We start from the raw sequence: 12,335 nt of genomic DNA on the forward strand, positions 1-12,335 counted from the left end.
TTCAAGCTTGTTATCTATCTCACCATCTCTATCGGAGTTATTGGCTGACGGAATGCTGTCATCTAGGTCAGGAATGTTCAGGAGTGTGGCTCGGTCATCTCTCTGAACAACCATTTTCAGCTTGCCCTTTGATCGCTCAATCAACTTCTTGGCGTCTATCAATGACAGGTTCTCAGTAACTGTGCCATTGATCTGGTGTGGGAAATGGAAAGATGATCATTAGGAACTAGCATGATCATGTGAAGCATTTACACAGAGTAACCAAAAAGTCATTAAAATAAAAGAAGGGTTTCAACATCCTACACAAGATCTACGGCTATAATGTACCTTTTGTAAAAGGTACAATGCAAGTTTTGATTGACACTGTCAGAAGGGTATTAATTAACCAATTATCAATATGTTCATTGTAGCTATGGTGTAGATGCCACGGACGTCAGACTTCTGTAAGTCACACACCAACCCCGTTTCCAGCCACTGCTGTGACACATGTCGCGTCCCAACACTGGCACCCCCACCCCTGTGCCCACCAACTCGCGCTCCCCTCCGATCAACGCAGGGCGTCTCAGCTCTCAGAAATGCTTCGGAGAACTGAGACAATCACACTACACACTCGCACCTATCGACAGGAACATGCAACCGAGGGGCACAAGGGCGGAAGAGCAAGCAACGTGATGCGTCCCACAGCAACCGGAAACAGCACCAGTATGTGAAACCTGGAAGTCGGAAGTCCCGCCTCCTCCGTGGCATACAAAATAATGCATAATAAAGGTAGCTGTTGCCAATAGTTTGGTGACCTAAATTAGTACATGAATCCAAAATAGTAGTACAGCATGATACCATTGCACACTGTTAAATAAATTAAAATTGACTAGCCAAATATTTTATAAAGCTCTTGCAAACCATTTCACATGAAGTATGATTAAGGGTGTATTCAGACCAGAAAAGTCCTTTGGTCCTCTTGTTTGGTCCGGAACCAAAAACGGACTTTACTTTATTCCGTTTAGTCTGGTTTGTACTCATACCGTGCTTTTTGCAAGTGAACTATTTTCTGTGAACACATCAACGTGCTTTCATTCGACAGAAAAGATGAGGGCAAACCCGGGAATTGAGGAAAACATGGAATTCCTATGTGCTGCATATTTGTGGACTGTTATTAGATGCAAAATAATCGCGAGCATCAAGAGCAGCTCATTCAGTGGCGATTGCGCGCAGTTACCCAAAGAAGCTGTTGTGCTTCACGTGCCCAGACCCTCAACATGCTGGCAGCAGCGTGGCTAAACAGAATACAGAGGATTATGTATGAATTTAGTACAACATTCACCACCGGGTAATTTCCACCCCCACCACGATTGGCTACAGTGGGCTTGTTGTCCTGCAGTTGGTGCAGCTCAGCAGTAGTTTGTATTAAGGATGATACAAGCAAGTGGTCAGAATGTTGTGGCTGCTTTGTCTATCTTGAAGAAAGTTTAGGTGATCAATTTAACTTATAATTAGACATGTCAAAAACGATCATAAAATATATTAACACAATATTATGAAAATAAATGTCCATCAATCCATCCATTCATCTTAATGTAAACCAATAAAAGTATAGATACAAGCATTGCAACATGATGTAATTGTAAACAACAAAAATCATATTAACAACCAAATACTAGAAAACCTGCTCAAAAGCACATTTACTAGAAATGGCAACTGCGATATACTAAAAAATTATAAATAAAAGGTTTATAATAAAGTGATCTCATTCAATGTAATAAAAATGTGACAAGTAAAAATTTTTGGTTGGACGTGCGCAAACATAATCATTACAAAATGTATTTATCTTACCAAAAAGTAGCTATTTAGACCAACACTACACAATTACAGGGCACAATTTCAAGCTGCATATGCATCGCAGCAGCATACTGGCATCGATGTTAATTAACAACACAAGGCTTGGATCACAATGGCAGAATATTTACTTTTTCCATATAAAACCATATCATTGAATACAAGATCATCTTCTTTCACCATTCACAACACTACACATTTAAACCTTTTACACACAACCTCATGCGATCACTCTTTATTCACTCACCTTCAGAACAACATCTCCCTCCTGGATGTTCCCATCCCTGGCAGCGAGGCTCTCAGGCGAGATGTCCTTCACAAAGATGTGGCTGGCTAACCGAAGTCCATATTCTGCTTTCGGAGTTGAAAAAACAAACAAAAAAAAGCAATGTTAGCAGAGAGCGAATTGATGGCTCTTTGGCAATAAAAAAATAAATAAATAAATAAAAAGTGTCCACAGTTAATCATTCAGGCTGAACTCTGAATACACAGTAAATTTATCTTGTTATATTTTGCTACAATGTTAGAAAATCGTGTTGCTTTGAAACGTAACATTTTGTATTGTGACCTATCACGTATAGTAAGGTGCTTGTGTGGACATTGTGTTGCTCACCTTCATTTTTCCGCGACTTGACAAGTGTGACCTTGGAAGGCCTGCTGGCAGCAGAGGAGGCTTGTGAACGTCGATCAGAGCGTGGTGAGACGCTCCTTTCCCGTGAGGCACTGTGATCCCGTCTTCCACTGCTGCTACGTTCACGATCGTGTCGCCGACTGCTGCTCGTGCCTCCACTTGCCCCAGCATAGGCACTTTTGCCAGCACGACCACTCTGATGCTCATAGTCATCTTCCTCATCGCTGTCCTCTTCCTCATGCTCTGACATGGTCTCCCTGTCCCCTGGCCGAGAAACAGGGATCTGTACTTTCCTTTTCCTCCGAATAGTCTGACAATTAAAAAAAAAAACGAGAGTAAACAGGTGCATGCATCAGCAGCACAACAGTACAGCCAGGATTTATTCAAAATAGGGCCCGACCGATTATTGCCCTTCAAACACTGGCCAAAACAATCAGCGTACCGCCCATCATATTGGGCGCCACAATTGACTTTTTGATGTGGGATTCCAGGATAACTAGTTGCAGACCATTGGCAACTATTGAAAACTGTTTGCAGAACCATGCACACATTACTACGCGACTGAATAGTTAAATAACATTCGGTTGTCTAAGTTTACATAGACAGGACAGCGAAAAGGGGTAAAAAATAAAATAAAAAATTCAGGGTACCCATGTCAAACTTACTATCTTTGCATTTTTGCCACTCTTGCGCAGTTGTTGTACAGCATATGCATGCTCCACGTTGTCCATCGACACTGCATTCACCATAACCACACGGTCATTTTCTCTGAAAAATCAAACATGAAGATAATTATCACAGGGAAAGAGACGTAACTATGTTGAGGATATCTCATGGCAACTTACTGCAGCAACCCCTCAGCTGGACCTCCTTTTAAAACATCAGATATGACTATGGACGTCTCCCCACTTTGAAAATGTGGGTTGTCTCGCCCACCTGAGATGGCAATGCCAAACCCAAAACCGGCAGCCTGCACATACAAAGATCAATCGCAATACATTTATATGGCATAATTACAATCCTGCAGATAAATCAATCATTAAACTGGCTATTTAAATCTTATATTTATTAAATTGGAAAAAATGCAAGCCAAATATGTTCTGGGAACATGTTTCCCACTACACAAGACAGCTCTACAGAAGAAGGCCATGTGATGTAAACTTGCACCCACAAAATCAGCAGAGTGCCAGAAGGCTATGAACTGCAGCCAACAACGGGCTGCTCCTTCAGCCTCACTAAAGCTTCTACTAATTAGATTACAACAACCAGGCCAGTCTAGACAGGTACTCTACTCAACTTGATCCTGGGGCACAAGGTCAACTGAAAATATTTTATAACCTCAGTTTTGGAAATGACTAGATTCATTCATAATGTTAATGTTTAAGATGTGTACACAACATGCTGAGCCCCACCTAACACTCTTGGGATGAACTAGAAAGGAGATGATGGTAAGCCTGACCCACACAAATTTTGGTTGAATAGACAAACATTTCCAGAGACACACTCAAAAAATGCATATGACGTATTTACAGAAGAAAGAAGGATGTTACAGCTGCAAAAAGGCTGACTAACCCCATATTTTCTATTGGTCTAATATGTGCCCCAATCCTATGCTGATAGTACAGCCTGGCTGACCAGTGGTTCATCGTCATACACCTCTCATCTATTAGAATTCAGAGGTGCACTGAGTCTCTGAAAATGAAATCTGATTCAGACAAAAAGCAAGAGTGCCAAACATATCCCTCTTTGCTTTGAGCAGGAAGGAAGAGAAAAGAAGTAGTAAGGAAGTGGATGCTGATGTATTTCTTCCTTTAGCTTTGTTTCCTGCCATCTGGGTTCCTTGACTATTGTTCCAGCAACATACATCCTGCTCATACAGCTGCTCCTCTCAGTACAAGGAAAGAAGACGTGAAGAAGATATGATTGGGTAAAGGACATGGGGCAATTGTAGAGGGAGATGTTCAGAACAAATAAGAAATACTTTGCAATTAGGATACAAGATACAAATAGGGGAGGGGGGAGACAATAGAGAAGAAATGGTAAAGTGAATTATTAGGCTGTAAACACCTACCCTGTGAAGGGTCACTGTGTGCTGTTCCCATATGACTGTTTCCTCCATTGCTGCACTCTGCAACACAAAAAGGCAATGACAATGTTCAATATCATATACAGTACTGAATGATTTGGAAGCTATTCCTTGAGTCTGGTTATCAAAATTTATAAGCAGACCAGAGGTTTAGACATGAAAAAAGCAGACAGCACAAAATAAACCAAAGCAACATAGCTAAAAATAACTTATTAAAAATATGATGCATAAAAACACATTATTCACACATTTGCATATCTGAGTTCATTACAAACTTAAGCCATGAGTTTTATGGTGCCCATTATAAATTATACAGTGTATCCATTTACTTAGAAAACCCAAACAGCAACAACAAGAAAACATTGTTTAGCCTTGAGGACCAACTCAGCCATGAAAAGGGAAAGTCATGTCATAAGGAGGTAAAGCAATGGCTTGCTCAATTTGCATGACTGGGGACCCGAATGTCCACACGTGAAAAGATAATGAATGACAGCAATGTGAGTAAAGAAGCACGAGAGATCGAGTGAGATATGAAAAGCAGAGTAAACGTGCACATATTATTCTTGGCTGGGTCATTTGAGAGAGCTGAAGCAAAGATTAAGTAATTCAGCTACTCATCTGTCAGGGTGGATTAATGGACGCTACACAAGCATCTATTGCCATCACTCATTTTTAACATTCGGTTGCATTAACTCTCAACCCAGTTTCCCATTATAACTGCATGTTTCTTCAAGTTCAGAAAAGAGCCTTTTTAACTTCCAGGATTCTTTGCCTAGACACAGTATGTAATAATTAAGTCTGAAAACCATTTCAACAGAATGGTAGTTACGTTGATGGCCTTAAATTTTATCTCTACATTGGCGCTTCCAGCTGATGAAGCACCACTGCTGTCAGTTGTGTCTGTCTGCCTGTAGGGAGTGAGGTTACAGCTGTCTGTGGCAGAGTGCTGAGTACAGTCCAATGTGGCAAGAGAAAGAAAAGACAAACAGTACCATGTACGGCAGAGTGCACATAACTACCACTTCCATAATCAGGCCTACAAAACAACACACTATGCTATCGCTCCAACCCATCATTGTCCCACCCTTAATCAGCATGTTGTAGTGAAACAATCTCATCCCTCATCTTCAGACCCAGATTCAGTCATTACTGTTATTTAATACTGTGTGGCTGCACCAAACTGAAATGACAATGGGCAACAGATGGAGGGTAAAAAAGACAGTTGGCTTTTTTACACAGGATATCATCAAGTTAGGCAAAAAGCCACCCAGCATGTGGATGAAACATTAATAGTCATCGTTTTAGGCATATGCAACAATAAATCAGTTGGCCGGCCGCATCATACTGAAAACACAGTTAACCCTTTGACCCTAATTTCCATGGCAGCTCTATGTGGAGGTTATTTATGTCCATAATTGGCGCAAGCTTTGGTGTCCCCCAAACATATCTGCCCCTCCCCTGTCTGCCACTACAACTCTCACAGTAACGCTGCTATTGTTTGGCGGGTTCTGACCCATTTAGCCACTGCTCCCTCTGACATTCCCCACACATCCATTTCTCTGAAGTGTTTTGTGATATATTCAGCCATCCGTTCACCCATTCAATCATCTAACTGTCCAGGCCCACTGTGGGGAACTACACGTGTGAAACAATAGGGCGATTGGGTCATGGAGATCAGGCAGGTGCCTTTCTTTGCCTTTCAACTGTGGCTTGTGGGGTCAAGCAGAGAAGTATGAAGAGGACTAGCACAGCCATTGACTTGTTTTACGGATTACACATAGGAATGTATCCGTTGACACATTAGGGACATGCATACATATGAGTGAAGACTCACAATGAACATTTTCTGTAAAGTGTACCAAAAAGTCTATTAAAAAAAAGGAATATACTGCAAATATTTAAACAAATTGAGCATTAAAGCCACACTGGAAAACAGAGATTTCTGCCTGTCTCTTCGATGAGTTTGAATATTTACTGAGACTAGCTTGCACTATAATTGAGATTATGATGGTAATTATTCACTGTAACCTGAAATGATAATAAATAAACTGGTTGATTGAGTGTGAGCTATTATCAGCATCCTTAGCATGATACAGAGTATCAGGATGGAAGTCTAAGGGAAAAAATATTTAGGCAAATTATTTTTGGGGCATTTAGAAGCATAAACATTTCTCTTCATCACGACCAATTCTGCAGCAAAAGCTAGCTCATAATGTGACAGTTTACAAAAACAGCTATTTTGTTATTTGAACAATACAGGTCATACTAGAACAGAATCCAATGCAGGTCTCAAGTTCTACACAAAGAAAACAAAAAATACTACCGAGACAAAGGACACGTTTCTTTTAAGTGACAGAGTACTGTAGCGTGAAACAATAGTGTACTTGATGTTGCCCAAACTAATGGCAGCCTAGTGTATTTATACTTCCATATTAGTCAGGCATGAACTATGGCCAGCAAGGCCGGGGGCTGGGAAACAAAGAGCAGCAATCAAACGACACATGACTGTGCACACGCACACGCACGCACGCAGAAACCATGATGTACAGGGTCTCTTTGTTCAAGCCTGGTTCTCGCCTGGCCCTTGATACACAGTCCGGTACAGATGATAAAAACTCACTCAGACTCTTCAAAGACTAATCCACATATTTGGGGCTCACTGATGAAGTGAACAGAACATTAGTGATGATACAGTATAACAGACTAGGGATGTTAGATACCACTTTCTTTCAAACCGATACCAGTATGAGTACTTAACTCAAGCACCCACCAATACAGATACCACTAGTATTTGTGATACCTAAAATTTCTATTTAAAACATTAGAGACAATTTTAAAGAAAGATTTGTACATCCCAATACAATATAGTGCTTTACCTTAAAATTGCAATAAATTATTGCAGTCCTCGACTCCTTGTCAAAGAGGGTGATGCAGTGCGATGCTAGGTGGGGTATCAGTGACCTCAGGGAACTTTTTTGTGTGTGGCCGTTCTAGAATAAAGTATAATTGCACATCCACCACAGTAATAGATTGTCAGAGAGTGTGTAATGAGGCCCTAGTAAAAAAAATAATCTAGAAGCACTGAATTAATGCCAATTTTCTATTATAATCTGCCAATGTAAAAAGATTTACAAGACTGACTGTTGAGAATAGAACACCCATGGTGTAGGCCCAGACAGCGACCCCAGTGATAGCACAACAAAGCTATATGCTAATGCATGAAACACTGTCTGTCAATGATGAACAAGCTATTAACTTGTTACAAAATTGCAGCCCAGCAACGTTCCATCAAAGGCAAAGCATGTGCATTGAAATTAATTCAGAACTTGCTCATTTCTCAGACTTTCATGAAGTTTACTTTTTTGTCAACGTCAAAACGTGTGCTCTCAATACAGAATACGCATCCTTGATTTTTTTTTTTTTATGACGTCTCGTAAACACAAAATTTGGCAACACTTTGCTCGTACAAACTTTGCTGCCTTGCCTTGCCTATACAGTATGCCTCCATTGTGAAAGCCAGGCAAAACAGTGCCACCATCTAAAAAACTTCTAAAAATTTATCCATTCTGCAATCAAGAAATAAGGTCAGCTGAAGAGCATTACCAAACATGTTATCTCTGTGGCTTGTGGTCACATATTCATATTCAATATGAACATGAAAGCAATGAAAACCAAAACTGATTTTGATCATAATCACTTGAAGCCAAAAACTCCCGAAACTAACATATTCCTTTCACTTCAAAGCAACCCTTTATAAAACAAATTGAAGGATATTGCAATAATGCACAATATAAGGATTCCAGTTGTGGCCAATGACCTTTTAGTTTGTAGTCCATTACTCACCTCTCTAGCATCCTCTCAGTCGAAGTACAAGAATGATTCAAAACAGCAAGAAAAATTGAATACAGATCAATAAAAATCATTACCCGCATCTCTGCCATTCACTTGAATGGGACAATATCGGCAAAGTTATTATTTGCATATTTGAACGTTGGCTAGCATCAGAGTGTGCGTCTTCTAGTGAAGAATAAGAGTGAGCTAAAGCCCTTCCAATGCTTTAGATCAGTGTTCCCGCACTACTTGCAGCCTGAGGCAGGATGTAAGCAAGAACAGCCACAGCACCCACAGGAAAACACTCAGTTTCCTGTTTGCAGGAAATCGCTTCAGCTTCCACTGAAAAGTTGAAAATTCCTCCTTATATAGCTCACCTAATCTCATGGCCTCGTCACTTTTAAGAGGTCCAGTAGTCTTTTCCATCAGGATCATAAGCATACATCTAATTTGGCTTGTTGAGATTTTTGCTGTAGAATAAATACTTGGTTATAATTTGTGTAAGTACGTAAGAATACAAAACAGACATAACGCATCATGTTTTCAGATTAATGTTTAGACTGGTAACTCCAACAAGAATTGACACCCTCTACCAGCATACCAGCATCTTATGTGCCACAGAGACAGTTGTAGTACACATTGTAACTTAAAACTTTGTCTTGCGATTTTCTAAGCATTTACTACAGCAACTTCAAATAACTTCTACCAACCAATTGACCTTTGGGGACACAAACAGAATTTGCTTCTCCCTCTGGGCGCTGAATTGGTGGAGGCTGGTGTTTGTGGATCTCACTCTGCTTCATCTATCCTTCCTTCCTTTCATCAGTTTTTCCTTTGGTCTCCTGAGGTCTCCCTAATTTGTTGGAATTTAGACGTTTCTGGGGTTGGTGAAAGATTTTGGTTTGTAACTGTGGGTAGTAGGTGGTGTCTGGTCGGTGCTGGATTGCTTTTATTTGATCCTTCCTCTGGTCCTGCATGTTTTTGATTAGACGGGGCAGAGTTTGAGTCTACCTTTTGGATTTTTGCGCTATTCAACATGGACGATAGAGGTCGCTCAACTACAATACGTGACACTTTTTGGTGCATTGTTGTTGGACTTGTTGCGTCAAATTGGTTGATTATTGCCGATAATTATCGATGGATTTTTATTATTATCTGATTTATCTGTATGACGTCAAATTGGTCGATAATTGCAGATAATTATCGGCCACTGAGATTATTGTGCATCTCTACCCAGAAACAAAATCATCCCCATCGCACCAGCCATCCATTGGCCCTGAAGGAGAAGGACTGCCTGGCCTGCATATGCCGAGGATCAGGCTTGGGGAGTAACGGAATACATGTACCGCCGTTACGTAATCAGATTGCAACAAAAAAAAGTGACTTTATTCCATTACAGTTACAGGAAAAAACATGTAATCAGATTACAGGTACATTTATTTAACTCTTTCACTGCCAGACGTTTTCAGAAACGGGTTGTCGCCAGTGCCAGCCGATTTAAGCATTTTGACTGATCTTTCAAGGTCCACAGAAAATGTTGTGTTTGGACTATGGAAACACACATACTAACAAATGAAAGATTGGACTCTCATCTTTCATCAGAAAAAAAAAAGTTTGTTTCTACCTTATTCCGTTCTTCGGTAATCAACAATAGAAAATGGTTACTTTCACCGAAATTTTCTGTTTTGAAACAAAAAGCGGAGAAAAAGAGATTTTTGTGAAACAATGTTATTTCATGCACTCTAGTGAATTCTACACTTCTTTTTGTCCATGAATGATGCCACAAACACCTAAATAGTGCTTTACTTCTGTAAAACGCTTTCACCAACAATGAAAAAGTGTTTTTAGTTTGCAAAATACGTTTATTTCCATTCAACAGTGTAACAATTTGACAAAACAATTTCGCAAACTATTTACAAATGTGTGCAACTGTGGTACTACTTACAATTATGTGGATGTTTCAAATACAGTTTTTCTTTTTATAACGCTCTCCTGCGTGCAAGGAGAGGGACCAGGATTCGCACAACAGATTAGTTTCACTTTCGCTTTGTCCGTTTCGCGTGCAGACGTTACACTTTCTTGACGGCCTTTTTTTCCGGGGAATAAATAGCAAGTAGCAGACTGTACACACTCCTCCGATGAATATGCATTGGACTCGGGGCACTCTTCGTCGTCCGATTGAACGTCCGCCTGAGCGTTGTGCTCCGTGTTTTCCGGTGTCAGCATCGCTAGCCCGTGAACCTTTATAACGTCGTCATAGCCGCCGCGTCAGCGCTTCCAACTTCGGCGTCAACCTCGGAGTCACCATCATCATCATCATCGATGATGATCATCGTCGTCATCAATGTGCTCTTTATCGTTGGTCGATGTCTTTGAAAAAAACGGCCCGACCGTGAGCTGCTTGCAAGCGGCCGCCATTATGGCTTCTTCAGCCATTGTCCCCTCAACACTCTAGCCCCGCCTCACGTCTTCTACTGACGCCCACCCAATCTTGTCAAAAGAGTCATCGCTGCCCTCTAGGGGCAAAAATAGTCATTAGGTTCAATAGACCTGCTTGAAACTTTCACCACAGCTGCGGAAGGCTTGCCTGCACCCGTTTCAAAAAAAATAATAAAAAAAATTGGATGACGTCTTTTAATGTAATGTAAATTCCACTGATTGTCACACCCAACTAAGTAGGGGTGAAATTCGTTAACGTCATTGGCGGCCCTCCGTAGGTTTTTAACTTGACGTCTTTTAACGTCAGTGGCATTGAAAGAGTTAAAATGGGGATTACTTCGAGGGATTACAATTACGATGAAAGAGAGCGTGAAAGCGGGCGAGAGAGAGAGAGCGAGCGTGAGAGAAGGACAGGGAGAGAGAGAGCGCGTGCACGCCTGCGTGAGTGGGTCCTTTGCTACATGTCGGGGAGGTGGGAACGAACGAACTGACTAGTCGTGCCCTTGCACGCGGGCAGTTTGAAAAAGCTTCACGGACAGGAAGAGGAAATGACGACCGGTATTCACTGGAACTTACTCGGAGCGAAAGTTTGAGCTGAGAGTCTAGCGGTATGCTACGCGCTGTAGCTTCTTGCTAGCTAGCCCGCTAGCCTACAACCATAATGTGAGTTACACCTTCCAAACAAATCTTCCTCCCTCTAATTCACTATTTAAACATCATACACAACATATACACGGCTAAACTTGTGACTGGGATAAAAGTTCATTTTGCAGTTAATGTCACACATTGTCATCCCCATTGGATGTCTATCCATCTATCTATCTATCTATGCTTTCAGTGACAGTTCAAAAACAGCATATGGCCTTCAATCAATCAATAGCCTACATGCTTTTTAATTACACTAGGATTTTTGCTATTTGTAGGTTGCCCGGGTCCCTATCACCCGCAAATAGCAGGGGCACATTGTATAGAATATATATTGTGGTGATATTTATTTTTATTTTGTCTTCATGATCATACTCAATATTGGAGTAATCCAAAAGTAATCCAGTTACATTACTTTAATATTATGGTACTTGGATTACGTTACTAACTATATTTTTTTAGCAGGTTACTTGTAACTGTAATAAATAATACTAAATAATACTTAAAAGTAACGCTCCCAACCCTGCCGAGAACTGCCTCTTCAGCAGCCGTGAAGGAAGAACCAGTCACAATGCATGCAGGCCACAATGTCCAAATAGGATGTTTTGTGAGATTCCATCTTTTTTATTTACTTACAAATGTGGCTTCTAATGTGAGTGAGTATGAAGCTTCCACAAAATCACTATCCCCTTAAAACAATATTTGTCTAAACTGTAAACAAAAGTGAGAGCACACACCTAAGTGAAAATGTCTAAATTGTGCAGAAAATATTCATATTCTTTGTGGCTAGCATTATTTTCCAGCACTGCTTTATCTTGTCTTGGAGCGTGTGACTGTATTGAGCGATTCACTGATGGTCTGATGTTGGAA

At 40.7% G+C, this 12,335-nt stretch overlaps 1 protein-coding gene across 13 annotated transcripts in view; it reads right to left on the minus strand.

Annotated features, from left to right (window-relative positions):
• The window catches only part of tjp1a (tight junction protein 1a), a 129,464-nt gene that overhangs the window by 31,291 nt on the left and 85,838 nt on the right, over nt 1-12,335 (minus strand). For 7 of the 13 annotated variants that reach the window (XM_077564555.1, XM_077564559.1, XM_077564558.1 and 4 more), the window contains 6 exons: nt 4,536-4,592; nt 3,310-3,434; nt 3,130-3,232; nt 2,447-2,774; nt 2,081-2,187; nt 24-192 (listed from right to left, as the gene is read on the minus strand). In XM_077564555.1, the coding sequence (XP_077420681.1) occupies nt 24-192; nt 2,081-2,187; nt 2,447-2,774; nt 3,130-3,232; nt 3,310-3,434; nt 4,536-4,592 (889 nt within the window). The remainder of the gene's footprint in view (nt 1-23; nt 193-2,080; nt 2,188-2,446; nt 2,775-3,129; nt 3,233-3,309; nt 3,435-4,535; nt 4,593-12,335) is intronic. The other 6 variants (XM_077564565.1, XM_077564556.1, XM_077564554.1 and 3 more) reach the window with 1 other exon arrangement.

This window comes from Vanacampus margaritifer, chromosome 4 (assembly GCF_051991255.1).
Source record: "Vanacampus margaritifer isolate UIUO_Vmar chromosome 4, RoL_Vmar_1.0, whole genome shotgun sequence".
NCBI classification, from domain to species: Eukaryota; Metazoa; Chordata; class Actinopteri; order Syngnathiformes; family Syngnathidae; genus Vanacampus; species Vanacampus margaritifer.